Source organism: Podarcis tiliguerta, assembly GCF_965153285.1.
Source record: "Podarcis tiliguerta genome assembly, chromosome: 9".
NCBI classification, from domain to species: domain Eukaryota; kingdom Metazoa; phylum Chordata; class Lepidosauria; order Squamata; family Lacertidae; genus Podarcis; species Podarcis tiliguerta.
Genome location: NC_139542.1, coordinates 8,710,734 through 8,731,059, shown reverse-complemented (window position 1 = coordinate 8,731,059; position 20,326 = coordinate 8,710,734). Strand labels below are relative to the sequence as shown.

The window sequence follows — 20,326 nt, the reverse complement described above, 5'->3', positions numbered from 1 at the left end:
CTCTAAAAAACAGCAGCTATTTCCTGAGGTCTTAAGGGGAAATTCCCCGTGGTGGTTCAGTGCATAGCTGGTATCACATTATCTATCCCCATCACCACTATCAAAAAACGCCCCCAACCAACAGGGGTAGCCAAGTTAGAGCTTTCTAGATGCTGCTGGACTCACATCAGCCCCAGCCAGCATGGCCAATGGTCAGAGATGATGGGAGTTGTAGTCCATTGACTTTGGGAGAGCACACAACTTACATTATCCTCAGTGTTGTTGGACGCAACTCCCACCATCTGTGACTATAGGCCATGCTGGCTGGGGGTTATGGGAATTGCAGTCCAACAACATCTGGCAGGTACCACATAGTCTACCACTGCAAAAGAACATCACAAGAAGCCCCAAAGCAGGGTTTGAAGGTGACAGTTCTTCTCCACCAGCAACTGGTATTCCGCAACACACTATTGCTTAAACATGGAAGCTCCATTTAGCAGATGAAGCTATCATCCTTGAGTTTAACACATCATTTCCTTTCTCGTTAAATGTCAGTATCATAGGCCAACACTGAATTTGTCCAAAGTTTTCAGTGCACACAATTTATTCAGCATCACCTTCGACAGTCGCATGCAACTCAATCCTACTTGAACCAAACTCAACAAGTAGTTTGTATCACTGTGTGAATCCATTCCTAAAAGAGTATTTTAGGTTTTTAATCAAATCAATGCTCAGGATCTGCAAAAAAGAATCCAATCAACAACAACCAAATTAAAATCCACACCGCTATTGCTGCTGATCTTCTACAATGTTGTTTTTATTAAATTTCCACAGTTAATATAAGAAACCCTCAATTTTTGACCTACTTATTCAAAGCTATCCACCTGTCTCCCTGCAAAAAGATACAACAAAGAAATATTCATGGTGACAGTGACCATGTACAGACATAACACTAAACCTTGATGTTAGGAATGAGCCTAGCTCACACTGTGTCCAGGGCAGCTGTTTACCAGCTCCATCTGGTACACTGACTGAGACTCTACCTGCTTGCGCACTGTCTCGCCAGAGTGGTACATGCTCTGGTTATCTCCCGCTTGGACTACTGCAATGCACTCTACATGGGGCTACCTTTGAAGGTGACACAGAAGCTACAATTAATCCTACAATTAATCCAGAATGTGGCTGCTAGACTGTTGACTGGGAGCGGCCACCAGGAACATAAAACACCAGTCCTAAAAGATCTACATTGGTTCCCAGTATGTTTCCAAGCACAATTCAAAATGCTTGGATTAACCAGAATTCCACATTTGATTAACCAGAAGTTGTGGCATTGCCAAAACCCTGATAAACTGTGGTTAATCTGAATTATGGTTTGTCTGAAATAAGTCAGTTTCACACAGCTGGCTTGCTTCAACAAAATATACCTAAGATTAGCCACAGTTCTGAGTTCTGATACAATCCTAAACTGTAGTTAATATAGGAAATGTCAGTTTCACATAATGGTTTAGGAAGCTGGCTTGCTTCAACACAATATACTTAAGATTAGCCATAATTTAAAGTTCTGGGGGAATACTAAACTATGGTTAATCAAAACTGGAAAACTTCTAACATCCTTCGGGGATGGGGAGCGGAAGCATGCGAGGCAACGAGGATGCTAGCCTTTTGTGATCAGCCCCAATGCAGTCAGCGAGTTCAAGTAAGCATAGACATAAGAAATACCTTCACTGAGGATGTCAGGGAGTATGTCTCCTGGATCTTGTGCAATGGCCGACCTCCTATAGACCATGTGACTCCTCCCTCTCTCTTCATCCATTTGTCTCCCTTTCTCCAATGGCTCAATGAAATATTCATCTTCACCCACTTTGATCATTCCAGCCTAGGCAGAAAGAGGAAAAGAAGTAAGAAGACACCGATATGGGAAGAATCCGTCTTCCAGATTTGTCATGATAATAAATTGTCGTTGGGATCATTCAACTGTCAACCACTGAATGTAGTACAGTCATACCTCTTGTTACATTCAGTTCAGGTTACGTGTTTTCAGGTTGCGTCCTGCGGCAACCCAGAAGTACTGGAAAGGGTTACGCAGATGCGCAAAATGATGTTACGCGCATGCACGGAAGCGGTGAATCGTGACCCGCGCATGCGCAGATGCGGGTTGCGTTCTTTCAGGTTGCGAACGGGGCTCCGGAATGGATCACGTTTGCAACCAGAGATACCACTGTACAAAACAAGGGTGGAGGACCTAACCTTATGCTTGGATGAGAGGTACAGAAATCCTGTTTGAATTGCTCTGCAGAGGAGTGTGGAAATGTTAAGGGACAAACACAAGTTGGAGTGTGTGCATCTACAAACTGGCAATCAACTGTCTCCCTGTAATGGGTGCAGATGTAGCAGGACTCCAGTTGGAGTCAGGCTACCCCTGAACTACTGGGTCTGGGCAATTGGGGAACAGGCATAGCTCAGTGGCAGAACATCTGCCTTGCATGCAGAAAGTCTCAGGTTCACTTCCCAGCTTTTCCAGATAGGGTTGGGACAGAAATCCTGAAATCCTGTAGAGGCAATATGGAACTAGATGGACCAGTGGTTTGGCCCAGTTTAAGGCAGCTTCCAATGTCCAGTGTTCCAGTGCTCAATGTACTAAGTGCTATGGGGGAATAAGAATTTGAATCTGGATCTTCCCATTCCTGATCCATCATGAAAACCACACTGTCTTGAAAAGTTGGAGGGGGGGGGGGACGGGACACAGCAGCAGCAGCTCCATGGCACGGGGGAGCTAATAAATAATATTTATAAATAATAATATTTATAAATAATAAATAATAAGCAATGAGAAATTGCAGAGAGACATTGCAGAATCATGTGGGATCTATTCCCTAGTTGGAATGCTTAGGACCGGCGTCTAAAAGTTATTCAACGCCACTTCAAAGTTGTGGTTACTTAGAACACCTCTGCCCCGAAGCCATTCAAATGTTGGCCATGGTGAGAGAAGGCAGTAAAAGGAGAAGCACATCCTAGCCAGGTAAAAACCACTCAAGGAAAGCAGGGCCACTAGATGGTTTGGCTGGGTAAGGGAAGTGGCCTGGGGAGATTCCTAAGAGCCAGATAGAGAGGCTTGAGGGGCCGCATTCAATTCCCCAGCCCTAGTCTATAGGATCGGAGGAATAGCTCCTCAACTACTTGGTTGCTGGAAGGGAGAACATGTGGGGCTGAAGAGCCTTTGCCTTTGGCTGTATTACTGTTATCTATTTACCATAGAGTAAGTGCAAGTACATAAATAGGTACCACTCTGGTGGGAAGGTAAACGGAGTTTCCGTGCACTGCTCTGGTATCGCCAGAAGCGGCTAAGTCATGCTGGCTACATGACTCGGAAAAACTGTCTGCGGACAAGCGCTGGCTCCCTTGACCAGTAAAGCGAGATGAGCGCCACAACCCTAGAGTCGTTGGTGACTGGACTTAACTGTCAGGGGCCCTTTACCTTTTTTTAAGCCTCATTGATTTCAATGGGACTTAGTTTTGAGTAGACATGCTGTGTATCCGCCCCCACTTTGTACTCCTTTCCAGGGCCGGATTTAGGTTTGATGTGGCCCTAAGCTACTGAAGGTAATGTGGACCTTTAAATGTGATATTTTAGGGAACAAGCTAGCAGGTGGAGCCCATTATTTACATCATAGGAGCCTACACAACACAAAACACTGTTGCTGTATGTAGGTTTTATTTTATTTGTTTTTTATCTTATATTTTGGAAATGTACATCCAGGTTTTTTTCTCCTTTAATGTTTTGGGGGGCCCTAACCTTTTAAAGCTATAGCTTGTTTAGCTTATATGTAAATCTGGCACTGCTCCTTTCAAGGAAAGAAGTCAGGGATTGGAATATTTCGTATAATTATCTGTTTTGATCCTTCTTGCTCCTTGAAAAGTTGTGTGTGTGCTTTTTTAGGGTAATATGCAGCGCCATCAAAACACGCAAGACATTCTTAAGGCAGGAATCAGCTGGCAGTGGTTCTCTGGGACCACTGGCACAGACATTTCCCAAATCTGCTACAGAAGATCCTTTTCATTGGGATATGGCAGAACTGAAGTGCAATGCAGAGCATCCACTCTGCCTCTGAATGGCCCCTTTCCTCAACAATAACCATTGGGATATTTAAGTTCAAATAAGTCCATTTCAGGATCACACCCTCATTTTTCCCTTTCCGTATGGCCAAGAAGCATTATTAGGTTGGCAACCTAGCAGCCTCCTGGCAAGTGAATGGATTGCTTTCTTGCCATTTGAAATGGGGGGGGGGGGGAGAGACAGAGAGAGTTTGTGCCTACAGTTGCTATGCTCATGATGTAAGATTCTGTCTTGGCACTCCCACGTTTGTTTAAACATCCCATTTTCAATGCTTTCAGCTTGGAAGTATTCAAAGGAAATAAAATAAAAGAAAGGAGGCCCAAAACAGCCTTTTCCCCAGCAGGTTCCTCTTCCATTTTTCTATTTTACAGCGAAAGATGGGGTGGGTGGTAAGATAGGTGATGACCTTATTCATGAAAGGTTAACAGTGGGGAATATTTTCAAAAAACAAGTTGTTGGTGTTGGGTAAATAGAGAAGTGATGGGTAATTTTGGGTTTCTATCAGTTCCTCATTTTTCCAATATTGAGTTCAGTTCTCCAAATACAGTCACCATCGGCTTGGTGAGGACTGCAGGGCCTGCTCCCTTCCAGGGCCTTCTCCAACTGGCCCAGGGGGCGTGGCCCAGGCTCTCCTTCCCAGCTATAAAGGGACTCCTGCTGCGGTGAGGCCTCGGACCATCAGGTTACAGCCGCTTGAGGTTGTGTTTTTTGGGGTTGCGGACCGCTGAAACCCGGAAGTACCAGAACAGGTTACTTCTGGGTTTTGGCGGTTGCGCATGCGCAGAAGCACTAAATCACGCTTTGTTCATGCGCAGAAGCACCAAATCTCAACCCGCACGTGCGCAGACGTGTAGACATGGGTTGCGAATGCTGCGGGTTGCGAACGTGCATCCCGCACAGATCACGTTCGCAACCCGAGCATCCACGGTATCCCCATTTGTTTGTATGAATGATTAGGAAGGCAGACAAGATGATAAAGGGTCCAGAAGCCAAGCTTCATGAGGAATGCTTTAGAGAACTGAGTATGTTTAGCCTGGATAGGACTGGATAAGACTTAGCCTGGATGAGACTCAGAGGAGATATGATAGCTATCTTCAAATATCTAAAGGCCTGTCACATGGCAGATAGAGAAAGCTTGTTTTCTCCTACTCTGGAGGGGAGGACCTGATCCAATGCATTCAAAGGAGACTCCAACTAAACATTAGGAAGAACTTTCTGATGGTAAGAATTGGCTCCCTCAGAAGGTGGTGGCGTCTCTTTCATTGGGAGTTTTTAATCAAAGGTTGGATGGCCCTACCTATCATGCATGATTTAGTTGAGATCCCTGCATTGCAGGGGGTGACCCTCAGGGTACCTGCCAACTCTACAATTCTGCACTTCTATGATTTCATGACCGATATCTATCTGCTTGTCTATCTATCATCTATCCATCTATCTCTCATGTATCCATCCCAGGTGAAAATTCACCAGCAGGTGAATTTCTCCTAATATGCACATTTTTGGGGGGTATGCAGTTTTGCATCATAGACACCTTATTGCACAGCTATGTCCTCTATTATAATGCATTTCTGCAAATTACTATCACTAATATACAGTATGCATTTATATGCAGGCTATTACTGGGCTTGATATGTATGCATTTTTGCCTAATATAAATTTTTGTTTGTTCGTTTTTGCAAAGGAAAATACAATGCATCTTTGTTAGTTTATAGTCACTAATATATGCATCTATAAGGCACACTTTACCCCAGTGTATGCATTTATGCTATATGGCTGGAGGACTGCTTTGCAAAATTCAGACAGCGTGAATTGCGAAAGATGACTGTGCTTCAGTTCACATATTGTTTCACGAAGTGCAAATGAGGTAAGTCCACATTTAAATGAAAACTTAATTGAATTTCTCTGCCATTCCTAACCATGTGGCATTTCTGGATGCACAGTTCAACACTCGGTTTTTATTGCTTTGCAGTTCTACTCTCTTAAGGTCAAAAGGTGCACAGGAATTCAGGTGTGGTGTTACCAGCACCAGGCAACACGGTAATACAATCTCTCCCCTGACTGGATAAGCAATCACTTACTCTACTCAGTTTAGCTGGGGGGAAAAGAATTGGCTTCCTTCCTAATTGCCTCTTTACTTGTGAAGTCAGTCAGGGCCTACTCTTGTTTCAACATAATAATCAATGGGTAGAGTTGCCTCTAGGCAGGATCCCTCCCTCTGCAGTGCTTTCTCGCCTTCTAAAATGTCCCCTGCCCAGATTTTCAGTGACCTGGTGCTCTCAAACTTTGTCCTTATCTTACCCCACTAATGCTGCAATCCTGAACACACTTTGTAGGGAATAGATCTCATCAAGCTCAACATGAATTATTGCTGCATGAACGTGCATTGGAATGTTCTGTTAAGTGCCACTGAATTTAGCAATATTTGCTTCAGAGTAAATATGCCGAGGGCTGTGCATATACTGAGATACTAGGGAGAAGTTATTTGAACCAACAAAAAAAGCTGCCTTATGGTGAAACCCATACCCACTTCATTCCAGACTCTCTCTCTCTCTCTCTCTCTCTCTCTGTGTGTGTGTGTGTGTGGTGGATTGAACAAAGGGGTAATCTCCATTGTCTCTGCAATCCAAGCCACCTTTGTAATGGACTGCAGTGGTGACTTAAAGGTAAAGGGACCCCTGACCGTTAGGTCCAGTCGCGGACGACTCTGGGGTTGTGGTGATCATCTCACTTTACTGGCCGAGGGAGCCGGCGTTTGTCTGCAGACAGCTTCCGGGTCACGTGGCCAGCATGACTAAGCCGCTTTTGGTGAACCAGAGCAGCGCACAGAAACGCCGTTTGCCTTCCCGCCAGAGCAGTACCTATTTATCTACTTGCACTTTGATGTGTTTACGAACTGCTAGGTGGTGACTTAGAGTTGCCATATTTCAAACAGTAAAAACCAGGACACCCCAAAAGTTGCTGAGCTTCTTTTAAGAAGACACCTAAATTGTTGATTGCCCCCCCCCAAAAAAAAAGATGCCAAAAAAAAAGCCACTTTTGACTACCACCTGCAGAACTGATGCCAAGGTCACTCTACAAGGTCACTCTTTTGAAGGTCTGCTTGGACTTTTGGAAGATCAGAGCCGATAGCGAGCCCCTTTGAAATATATTACACAAACCAAACCAGAGTTATCCTTTGAAGTTTGCCCTTCTCTGAATTTTGCAACACAGTGCTCCAACGAATGTGTACAAAAATGAATATGTTGGGGAAAACGTTTGCATTAAAATTGCAGCTATTCTTAAAAAATAACAGAAAAATACATCATATTAAGAAATGTTGCTTGCAAAAAAATGTACATATTGAAACTGCACATGGAAATGTCTTTGTTGTGAGAACTTAAACACTGGTGAATTTTCTGTAGAAATGTGGAGAACTGAATTTAAGGCTGGAAACTTGAGAATCTGAAACTGACAGAGTCATCCATCCCTACCTGGCATGCAAGGTGGGTTGAGGATGGGGGCAGTTTTGTTATCAAGCAGAAATCCACTAAGACACGAAGTCAAATGTCCAGCTGTGCTCACCTCTCGGATACATCTGGGTGTGAGTTTCAAGGGAGGGAGAATTGCTATGGCCACAGCAGCCAAGAAGCTTGCGGTTACCTGGAAAAGACTCGCTGGTATTTTAAGTTCCAAATATATCCAACACCCAGGGTGTACCAGTTTCTGAAACCCTGAGACTGAATGGGGAATCTGCTGTCATGCTCTACATGTTTCTATTTGCATTTGGATGCTCGCATTCCTTAACACAAACAGAAATAGCAGGCATCCAAAACCAAACACTCATCCCGGTATTAAAAGCCCTAACAATCAAGTGCCACATTCAAGAGGCTGTACTTCACCATAGAGCAGTGGTGGGGGAGAATTCCGGGCTGGTTTGCATTTTCATGTGAAATGACCTAATTTGCAGTTCCTGATATAATACGTGGAGTGCAGCTGTCCTTGGATGTTCATGCTTCTCCAAAGTATGTGATGCAGTTCTCCAACCAAAGAAAAGGTGCATATTAGGACAAAATGAGAATAAAATGAATCTATTGGTGAAAGCAAGAGCAATACTGGGGAGAACTGCTTGCATAAAAAAGCGGATATTTGGCAAAATTGCCCACACATTGGAGACATGCACTCTGATGAATTTTCAGGATGGTGGTGGTGTTGATGATTTTAAAAACAATTGCATGTGCAAGTGGGTCAAAGTGCACTATTCCTATTCCTCATCACCCCAGTAGCTTTCAGACAGGGCAGAATAAATGGGGCTCAGTCACTGATCTTGAGGTCAATTCTGCAGAATTCTCTCCTGACTGAGACTAGAAACCTGTTGAATTCCGGGTGCTCAGATTCATAAAATCTGAAGGAAGGGACCACAAGGGTCATCTAGTCCAACCTCCTGCAATGGAGGAATCTTTTCCCCAATGTGTGGGTCGAACCCATAACCCTTAGATTAAGAGTCTCATTTTTCTATGGACTGAGCCATCCGGCTTGATGAAGACCTTTCTAGTCCAGCAGGCAATTTTAAGGAAGCGCTTGCTTTCGTTATTAATTTCAGTTGATCTTATCCAATGCGTGTGTTTAAAAAAGTAAATAAATGGGTATACCACTTCAAAGCTTTAGTGCATATTAATAGCTTAAGAGAAATTAACAAACAAACAAACGGGACCAGGGATTTGTCGCTGATCTTGTTCTCAATGAAGAGAGGAAGTATAAACATTTTCCTGGGGTTTGGCCACCCCTTGGGCTCTTTTGTTTGAAGCCATGGCAAAGTCTGGAAGACGCTACGTGGCTAATCTACGGTTAAGCCAGCCTTTTCTGCTGCAGGAGTGGATGGGACCCTGCCTTGATCCATGTTAATGAAATTAAACAGCCTTCTCCACTAAGCCCCATGGCACTGAGGAGCTATTAATTAAGAACAACCATCTGTTGCTTTGTTCCAATGCTAGGCTGAGGAGAGGAGGCGGAGGAGGCTAATTATTTGATTATATGTGCTGACTCCACAAACGCACTATTTAGATAGAGATGCAGCGTCACGGGGCATTATCTGGATCAGCGCTGTACGGCCCAGAGGCAAATTCAAAAGCATGAATGCTTTCCCCCCAAAATTCCAACTGTGAAAAAGCTTATATTCAGAGCCTATCCAGATCAAACCTATCTATTCTTAAGGAAATCAGCTCTGAGTGCTCACTGGAAGGACAGATCCTGAAGCTGAGGCTCCAATACTTTGGCCACCTCATGAGAAGAGAAGACTCCCTGGAAAAGACCCTGATGCTGGGAAAGATGGAGGGCACAAGGAGAAGGGGACGGCAGAGGACGAGATGGTGGGACAGTGTTCTCGAAGCTACCAGCATGAGTTTGACCAAACTGCGGGAGGCAGTGGAAGACAGGAGTGCCTGGCGTGCTCTGGTCCATGGGGTGATGAAGAGTCAGACACGACTAAACGACTAAACAACAACATATTCGGAGCCAAGCAGCGGCACTGGCTTGGAGAGCGGGGTGCCAAGCGCCAAGCGCCCCCCGTTCAGGTTGGTAGTGATGGGAGGCAGGCCACACCCGCAAATAAGCCTTGAATTTAAAGGTTTGGCTTATTTGTGGGTGAGGCTTATAGTCGGGCCAATATGGTGTGTGAACACTGTAGCTTACGCTGATACCTGTGAGAAAGTTAGCTCAACTTTTGTTCAATGTCCTAATGTGGCATTCACACAGCAGGCCGCATAGGTCAGCCAGGGCCACATCCTGCCAGGCCTCCTCTGCCCCTCAAGATTGAGATGGCTGAGCCCTGTCCCAGTGGTCATTGGGGAGGTTGTAGAGGCCTCAGCCCAGAGAGTTGTTGTGCCTGCTGTTGTTGTTTAGTCGTGTCCGAATCTTCATGACCCCATGGACCAGAGCACGCCAGGCTCTCCTGTTGAGCCTGCTAGGGAAGGACAAATACATGAATTTAGGTTTCACTTTGTTTCTCATTTTTCCAATCTTAAATTCAGTTCTCCACATTTCAAAATCACTTAATTTTTATTTATTTTTTTAAAAAATGCACCTGGGGGGCCCCCTGAATCCTCACACAAATCCATGAGCATTTTTGTGTGATTTTCCATCATCCATCAATTTATTTGTATGCCGCCTTTCCATAGAAAACCATGATCAAGGCGGCTCTCAACATGAAAAAAACACATAATTGCAAACATAATGTGTGTAGCCATAATCAAGAAATAAAACATCAAAAAGCACACAACCAAATGAAACAATTTCTACATATAGCGTAATAAGATCTAAAATGAAGATACAAAAATTAATAGCGTTAACAGCAGCAACCCCCCACCCTCAAGCAAACCCTGCTAAACATTCCAACATCCCAGCCCAAGAGTGTGTTTAGCAGCTTCAGCTTTTGTAGCTGGAGTCAGTCAAGGCCCTGCCCTCTCTGGGAAAAGGTCTGCAAGGCTGGAAGGCAAGGTGCAGATTTGTGGAGCACAAATGTCAATAAATATCTATGCTTGTCCTCAAACAGTAGCATATACATAGCACTTCCTGCTTCAACTATTTCTCCTAATTTATACAGTGGTACATCTGGATGCGAACGGGATTCGTTCCAGAGCCCCATTTGCATCCTGAAGCGAATGTCACACGTGACTGCATGACTGCGTGTGTGCGGATTGCGTTCCGCCGCTTCTGCGCATGCACTGACGTCATTTTGAGTGTCTGCGCATGCACGAGCAGCAAAACCCGGACGTAACGCGCTCTGTTACTTCTGGGTCGCCACGGAGCGCAACGTGAAAATATTCATCCTGAAGCTACTTCAACCCGAGGTATGACGGTATATATTTGTGTACGCAATAAATATGTGTATGTCTATAGATTTGCTTCATGTGCACATTTTCCCTGTGTTTCGGTTCGCATATTGTTTCAGAAAGAGCAAAATTTAGCAGGATCCTCTTTAAATATGAGCTGGATCTGGTTTCTCCTCCATCCCTAAAGTGCCCCTCCCCCAAAGGTATTACCACCTTACAGCTTTCGCAGTTTTACGGGCATTCCGTTCTGAAAGAAATCCCGCAGCTTCCCACGGAATCTTTTCTATTCCAGCTGCCATTCTCATTATTCAAATGGGCACATTTGCAAGGGCATCACACACACACACACACACACACACACACTGCTTTGGACAATTGCAAGCGGCTGATGGGAGCTCTGCTTTGCCATTCGCTAAATAGAAGCGCCACTGAAATAAGGATCAAGAGTTCTGTGTTTCATCTGTCTAATAGCCGAGCGCCAGCCAAGCAGACAGTCTCCGCTTGCCAAGACAAACACAGGAGACCTGGCTGGAGGGAGGTGCACATGGGTTGTGGGGGAGAGGAGAGAGGGTTGCAGTTTGTGGAGACAACCCTCCAGTCTTTAACTTCTTAAAGAGTTGACATAAAACGTGCTTTTATAGCTACGATGTTGCCATGTCTTTAAAAAACACATCTCCAGGCACCGAAGAGACACAGCCACCTTTCACCCTCTCTGTTAGTTTAAGGTGTGTTGGGTTCAATGACTGTGCAAAACTTGCGTCACGAAATACCTGTCACATGCTTTTTTAAGTCCGGGGATGAAAAACGTTCAGAACCGCACACCGAACACTGGCCAATTTACTGGGAAAGCGGGGGGAATGAAAGCTAAGAGGAGCCAACGATGCCCACATCGCTTTCCCCTTTGGCTGCTCCCGCCCGACATCCAAACACATCTGCAGTAAAAGTTATTATGGATTTCCTACTTCCATAGCTACGGGATAAGGTGTCAGTGGAACTTGGGGTTGGTGATTTTCAGTAGGATCCATACTTCTGAGACCGCGACTCGGTGGTAGAGCACTTGCCTTAATGGCAGAAGGTTCTGTTTTCAACCCCTGGCAGCTCCAAGGCTGGAAAAGGCACCCTAGAACCCTAGAGAACCACTGCCAGTCCGTTTGGACAATTCCAAGCTAGACGGACCGAGAGTCTGACTCAGCATAAAGCAGTTCCCTGGGCTCCTATGTTCTTTCAAGAGTTGGAAGTTTCTCCACATAACAAATTAGAGAATCACAAAGGGGGATTTTTACTGTGTTTAGAAATTGTTTCATCATCACCTTCAGAAAAGTGATTGGCGTTGGGACGCAATGCACAGTATTTTTGTAACGGTTCTCTTTCTTGCATGCAAGGTTGTCGACCCTGTGGGCGGAAGGTGTGGAAAAGGCAAATTCCATGCTAGGGATCATTAGGAAAGGAATTGCAAGCAAAGCTGCCAGTATCATTGTGCCACTATACAGATCTACAGTGAGATCATATTTGAAGTATTGTGTACAGTTATGGTCACCTCCCAGTTTTCTATGTCACTATGCCAGTTTTTTATGGTATGGAAGTGAGAGCTGGACCATAAAGAAGGCTGATTGATGAAGAATTGATGCTTTTGAATTATGGTGCTGGAGGAGACTCTTGAGAGTCCCATGGACTGCAAGAAGATCAAACCTATCCATTCTGAAGGAAATCAGCCCTGAGTGCTCACTGGAAGGACAAATCCTGAAGCTGAGGCTCCAATACTTTGGCCATCTCATGAGAAGAGAAGACTCCCTGGAAAAGACCCTGATGCTGGGAAAGATTGAGGGCACAAGGAGAAGGGGACAACAGAGGATGAGATGGTTGGACAGTCTTCTCGAAGCTACTAACATGGGTTTGGCCAAACTGTGAGAGGCAGTGGAAGACAGGAGTGCCTGGCGTGCTCTGATCCATGGAGTCACGAAGAGTCGGACACGACTAAATGACTAAACAACAACAATGGTCACCTCAATTCGAAATGGATATGGAAGAGTTGGCAAAAGTTCAGAAAAGGACAATCAGCATAAGGTTGAAGTGTTAGGTGTCAGGAATGTGGCCCCCCAAAGCGCAGCGGAAGAGTCAGCCTCAGAAATTGAGCTAAGCAAGCAAGGAGCCGACTACAGCTGAGATCTGTTTGTCAGAGTTTAGAGAGGACAACCCGGCCCCCCTCCTTCCCAGGGAAGAAGCTGTTAGCTCCCAAGGAGAGGAGGAGTTGGAAGTCGGCCGGAGTGTCGCCAGGCAACTAGCAGATAAGCCAGTGTCTGGGGCTGTGTCGTCTGGGAGTGGTGAGGAGACGAGCCGTTCAGCCCCCGTACTAGGAGACTGGAGAAGCTCAGAGAACAATGGAAGGGAAGGAGAAGAAAGGCGGGATTTTGGCGTTCTTTCTGTTGGAGGAGGGATGATGAGTCAGACTGAGCAACTACTGTTAATGAGAGCACGTGGAAGTCATGCTCTGGATTTGTTTTTTCTTGTTGTTGTAAATAAACTTGTATAAAACTGACAGAGAGTTGTTGAAGCTTATCAGACTGCTTGCCTGCCAGAGATCATTATATAAGAGACTTCTTAGATCAAGAAGAGGCAAGTAAGAGGCAACCTTATAATAATATATAATAATATATAATAATAAAAATAATAAAAATAATTTATTATTTATACCCCGCCCATCTGGCTGGGTTTCCCCAGCCACTCTGGGCAGCTTCCAACAAAGTATTAAAATACAGTGGTCTGTTAAACATTAAAAGCTTCCCTAAGGAGGGCTGCCTTCATATGTCTTCTAAAAGTCTGGTAGTTGTTCTTCTCTTTGACATCTGGTGGGAGGGCATTCCACAGGGCAGGCACCATCACTGAGAAGGCCCTCTGCCTGGTTTCCTGTAACTTGCTTTCTTGCAATGAGGGAACTGCCAGAAGGTCCTCGGCGCTGGACCTCAGTGTCCAGGCAGAACGATGGAGGTGGAGATGCTCCTTCAGGTATACTGGACCGAGGCCATTTAGGGCTTTAAAGGTCAGCATCAACACTTTGAATTGTGCTCAGAAATGTACTGGGAGCCAATGTATTATAGTGCTTTATAAAATTATGCATGGAAAAAGAGAAAGTGGATAGAGAAAGGGTTTTCTTCCTCTCTCATAACACTAGATCTCATGGGCATCAATAAAGCTGAATGTTGGAAGATTCAGAACAGATGAAATAAAGTACTTTTTCATGCAGCTCATAGTCAAATGATGGAGGCAGTGATGGTCAGCAACCTGGACGGCTTTCAATTCTTGGAGGAGAGGTTTATCAATGGCTTGGCAATCCCACACAGTGAAGGAGAAGATAACTTGTCCTGCTAGTCCTGGAGAAACAGGAGATTGCTTCTCCTTCTTGGGGCAACATCAGCACCAAACACTGGGTTGGACTTGTCTTGCCTGCAATTCCTAAGCACTGCAGGCTATTTCAGTATGCTGCAAGCAGTGACCTCAGTCACAGAGGATTCAAGAAGCAGATGCCACCTTTTGGTAACAAAAGCAAAAATCCAGAAGGAAAATTACTTGTCAATCTGCCCAGTACTGTGTTGTTTCTAGGTTTCTCTCTTTTTTTGCAAAAAAAGAAAAAAAAAGTATCACCAAGGACAGAAGGTGTGATTCAACAACAGTTCCAAAACACATAACTAAAGAACATCTAATGACCGCCCACTTTGCGTTTGTTAAATTAATCACCCGCCACACTCTCCAACCCACCATCTCTTTGCAGTTCAGCTTTGCAGTGGTACCTCAGGTTAAGAATTTAGTTTGTTCTGGAGGTCCGTTCTTAACCTGAAACTGTTCTTAACCTGAGGCACCACTTTAACTAATGGGGCCTCCCGCTGCCACTGCACTGCCACCACACGATTTCTGTTCTCATCCTGAAGCAAAGTTCTTAACCCGAGGTACTATTTCTGGGTTAGTGGAGTCTGTAACCTGAAGCGTCTGTAACCTGAGGTACCACTGTATTGTGATCTCCCTGCCACCCCCCAAAAAGTGAGGCCTACCTTCATGAGGGGACGCAGGTGGCGCTGTGGGTTAAACCACAGAGCCTAGGGCTTGCCGATCAGAAGGTCGGCAGTTCGAATCCCTGCGACGGGGTGAGCTCCCGTTGCTCGGTCCCAGCTCCTGCCAACCTAGCAGTTCGAAAGCACGTCAAAGTGCAAGTAGATAAATAGGTACTGCTCCAGCGGGAAGGTAAACGGCGTTTCCGTGTGCTGCTCTGGTTCGCCAGAAGCGGCTTAGTCATGCTGGCCACATGACCCAGAAGCTGTCTGCAGACAAACACCGGCTCCCTCGGCCAACAAAGCGAGATGAGCGCTGCAACCCCTGAGTCGGTCACGACTGGACCTAATGGTCAGGGGTCCTTTACCTTACCTTCATGAGGTGCTCAGCAAAGGCTGGGCAATATAAGAACCACTTAGACAGATTCCCTCTCCTACCCACCTTTGTACATGGTAAAGTTCTGGTGCACAGAGAGCTACCATCAGACATCGAGGACAGGCTATGCAGGTCTGGTCAAAAGAAGAGCCAGGGAAGTCTTGCCTTAGCTCAGTGGTAGAGCATCCAGCTCGCATGCAGAAGGTCCCAAGTTCAATTCCCAACATATGCAGGCAAGACTGTAAAAAACTCCTGCATGGAATTCCAGAGAGCCACTGCCTGCCAGTGCAGACAATATAAATCTGGGTTTGACTCTGTATGTGGCAGTTTCCTGTGTCCCTCAGACAGGTGGCACAATCCCTTTCTCCCTGCCTCTTCCCTATAAATTGCAGCTGCACACATGGGAGGGACAATCAGCTCATCAGCCAGATGGACGGGGTATAAATAATAAAATTATTATTATTATTATTATTATTATTATTATTATTAGCTATTGCCAATCCACAGTGATCATGATCTGGGTGGCTGTAATGCATTCCAGACTGGCTAAGAATTATACAAGTTTTAATTTTTTTAGTATTAAGTTGTGTTTGACCCACCCTGGTAACACCATGCGTATAGTAAGCTATAAATGTAAATAAATAAATATTGAGACCTTCCCTCTCTTCCCACACCTCAATAGATCACCCCCAACTAGGAATGGAAATACTGTAGCTGTCAATTTTCATTTCCCTTGGTTTTGGTTTTTTAGTTCTGCACATCAGTTCATTTTGTTTTTTGTTTTATTTTGTTTAAAAAGCCCTCATGAAAATGTATCCGAATTTAATGTGAATTTATGCATAAAATTGTGCCCAATGTACAGATTCTTGCAAAGCAATTCCCCCCCAGTGTGCACATTTTTACATTATTATATAAAACATTTTGTATGTTTATTTCCATGAACATATGTGCATTTTATGCACACTCTTTATGCGTTTTTGTACTCATTGCTGGACTGGAGATCTGCAGTGCATAACTTGAAGAGGTGAGGATTTTGAAGGGCACCTGCGTTTCAGTTTTCGTATTGTTTTGCAAAGTGCTGATTAGGTAGGTCCAGCTTTAAACGTCAATAAATAGTACGTGAAGCCGCTGGTTCCTATGCAAAGCCAAGGGAAGCAAAAACTTCATCCTGCGCTGAAGAGCCAAGGCAGGTATGAGAAGATGCAGAGCTTGTTGCTTTAAAAAGCCGTCAGTCTTCTCAACACCCATTTTCCTAATCCACAGCCAGGGGATGCCCTCCAAGTTAGAGGTGGACAGCTGCAATATTTAATCTTGCTTGTTTCACATAATTGAGGGCTTGTTACCTTCTGGCAACAACCAATTTCCAGGGATAGAATTGTCAAGGCAATTTCCCTCCACCATAGTTATAATGTAGGGGTACGGCAACAGAGATTTTTTAAATAAAATAAAATACGGTGTATTTGAAAATGAGTCACGGCAAGAAGCAGTGCTCTTGGTTTTTAGAACAGTCCAAGCCACAGGCAACAGATGATGCAGAAATTCAGGGTGCTGCAAAGAAAGAATCTGGAGAGGGCTGGAGATTTAATGTTTTATTTATGATTGCATTTATTTCTACTCAGCACTTTTATTTCAAGACAAATAGAAGTCACCATGCAGTAACTTACAGGAAGTCACCAGGTGAGTCAGAGCAGCCAGTACCCCAGATCAGGTCAAATAAAATAAAAATAAGGTCAGGTCAAATAAATGCACCCCCTCTTCAAACATTCTCTTAGATTCAGAATCCTGTTTTCTCCTAAGCTGGGACAGACTTCCTCTACAAGTGACTAGAGGTGGGTGTGGCCTCACCTATGCAGGTAACAAAATACCTCAGTAGAGGCTGCCATGTCTCTCTCTCTCTCTCTCTCTGACTAGATTTGTCAAAGAAGCAACATCTGCTCAGCCTAAGATGCTGTCTTAGCCCAAGAGAGGACAAAGGAGCTGTTTCCTTATGCGATAGTTTCCAGGTCTATATTACTTTTGTAACTTAAGTCTGCCTTCTGGGATCCATCTGTGAACAGAATGCGAGTGAGTAAACTCTTCTTATACTTTTATAGAAGACTGTGTCGCATGTACCTTTTTATGAGGGGCTAAAGGAGAAATTACCAAGGAAACTTATTTTAGAGGCTTTAGCGAGCCTGAGCAAATGCATCCGCTGTACAAGTTTAAAAAGGGGAATGTCTCCACCCCCATCATTCTGCCTGGACACTGAGGTCCTGCGCCGAAGGCCTTCTGGCGGTTCCCTCGCTGCGGGAAGCCAAGTTACAGGGAACCAGGCAGAGGGCCTTCTCGGTAGTGGCACCTGCCCTGTGGAAGATGTCAAAGAGAAAAACAATTACCAGGCTTTTAGAAGACATCTGAAGGCAGCCCTGTTTAGGGAAGCTTTTAATGTTTAATAGGTTATTGTATTTTAATATTCTGTTGGAAGCCGCCCAGAGTGGCTGGGGAAACTCAGCCAGATGGGCGGGGTATAAATGATTACTACTACTACTACTACTACTACTATTATTATTTTACTCCTAAATTGTAAAACTTGATAACACAAGTTGGAAAGGATATAATCAAACAATATATCCTCTCCTGCATCCCTGAACATTCCCACAGGATGGAATCATCTAGTCCAATCCCCTGCAATGCAGGGAATCTTGCATCCAGCTCAGTATTGCCTATATTGAAGTGTCTCTCCAAGGTTTCAGGCAGGGGACAGTCCCCATACTACCTGGAGATGCTGAGGATTTGACCTTTGACCTAGGACCTTATGCACAGAAGACAGATGCTGTACCATTGATCTATGGCTTTCATGAAACAATATAGGGAGAAGAGAATGTGAAGAAACATCATTATGGGTACTAAAACTTCAGTTACAGCTGGGAAAGGTTAAGATGATAGCCTAGAGCAGGTGAAGTCATAACGCCTTCCAGACATTGCTGGACCATAACTCCCATCATCCCTGACCATTGATCATAGGTACCTGGGACTGCTGGGAGTTGAAGTCCAAGAGCATTTGGAGGGCCACAGTTTCCCCGCCCTCAATTTAGGATTAGATAGATACAGTGCTGGATTTACGGAGAAGCTAAACAAGCTATAGCATAGGGCCCCACTCTCTTGGGTCCCCCCAAAAAATTTAAAGGGAAAAAAACCTGGATGTACATTTCCAAAATATAAGATAAAAAACAAATCAAATAAAACCTACATACAGCAACAGTGTTTTGTGTTGTGTAGGCTTCTATGATGTAAGTAATGGGCCCTACCTGCTAGCCAGCTCCCTAAAATATCACTGGTTTGCTTATTTCTATACATAGGGTGCCTACATTTCTGAATGGACTGGTTGAATGGCAACATGTGCAAATGGCTTTAGTTACCTATTAGGTCCATAAATTACCATATAGCATATATTCAACACAAAAAACGGTGACAATTTCTGGTTATTGACAAAGGACAACTAGACTTATAAAGGGCTCCATTACCTATAGTAGCTTAGGGCCTCATCAAACCTAATTCCGGCCCTGGATAGTTAGATAGATAGATAGATAGATAGATAGATAGATAGATAGACAGACAGATAGATAGACAGACAGACAGACCTGCTTACCCCAATGTCTCTGGAGCCAGAAATGATGGTGTGTCATCACACATCATCATTTCCCAAAAGCAATTTAGGTTTCAGTTTGTGGTGTGCAAGACAGCCAACAGCAGTAGCAGCAGTTGAGCTGCTGGCTTGCTGATTCATTAAGAACCAAAAAGGTCACCATCTCGCTTGGAACCTCCTTCCTTGAGCATCTGGTTTACTGGAAGTTTAGTGGGTGTGCAGGGAATGAGGACACTGGACTGGACGCTGCAGGAAATACTGGACTGTCCTGTATGATGGAGGACACCAGGCCAGTCTTAGTTTCTTGCCTTTCCTTTGATTGCAAAATGTGTCGGAAGCCAGTTGCTGTTTTCACCCTCTCTAGAAGTGTAATCCAGCTGCTTCGACTTGGCTCAAGGGCTGCCGGTGACGTTCCAAGCTGTTCAACTTGGTGTGTGTCAAATCAGTTTTTCCTATGACCAAAGAAGTCCTGGAAGGACAGGAAGAGGGAAATACACCCCCCACCCCACCCCCGTTTCGGAAAATCTATTATTTTTGAAGGTTGACTGGGGTCGGGTGAATCACACTTCTCCCCACCCCCAAATTATAAAAAAGAGAGATGAACTGTATAACAGGAGAGAAAAAAATATGAATGCAAAGTTTTATTCTGCGCAATAGTACACAGCGGAAAGAAGGGGACTCTGATTTCATAGCACATTCCACCCAGTTGCAATGTCTTTACTAACAGCAAACTCAATTTTCACTGGGTTGGCAAAATGGCACAGAAGGAACCCCAAGCTTTGCAGAAGTACGAAAATTATTTAGTTGAGGGGTGGGGAGTAAATGCAAGTAATCTAGCAAGGACTGAGCATGCTCAGAGGGCACAGAGTGCTCATTGACCAGTGATCTATCTAGCTAATGTCTACTTTGTGGCTGGTGACCAACCAGAGGTTGATGGTCCACAACTCTCACCATTCCTGGTCAACAGTCAATGATTGAGAATGGTGGAAGTTGGAGTCCTAGAGCAGCGGTTCTCAACCTGTGGGCTCCCAGATGTTGTTGGACTACAACTCCCATTATCCCTGAGCTCTGGCCTTGCTAGCTAGGGATGATGGGAGTTGTATTCCAACAACATCTGGGGACCTACAGGTTGAGAACCTCTGTCCTGGAGCATCGCAGCCTATTAAACTGATGGTAAAGAATAGATGTTTCCTTAATGAAGGGATGGTGCACCTGTCTCCCTCTAGAGGTGTAGGAGGGTGTCTAGAGTTGCGCCTCCTGAACAAAGGGAAAAAACACATGTGCTGCTCTGGCTACTTTTGCCGCTGGTCCCGCCAACCAAACATGTGCCCCCCAAAAGTTTACCCAGATGGGAATGTGGCCTTTGACCTCTAAAAGGTACCCTAA

General features: G+C 44.7%; 1 protein-coding gene across 1 annotated transcript in view; it reads right to left on the bottom strand.

Annotated features, from left to right (window-relative positions):
• ADAMTS3 (ADAM metallopeptidase with thrombospondin type 1 motif 3) overlaps nt 1-20,326 on the bottom strand; it is a 136,428-nt gene that overhangs the window by 91,962 nt on the left and 24,140 nt on the right. Inside the window, exon 4 of the mRNA XM_083398240.1 lies at nt 1,699-1,855. Within this exon, the coding sequence (XP_083254366.1) occupies nt 1,699-1,855 (157 nt within the window). The remainder of the gene's footprint in view (nt 1-1,698; nt 1,856-20,326) is intronic.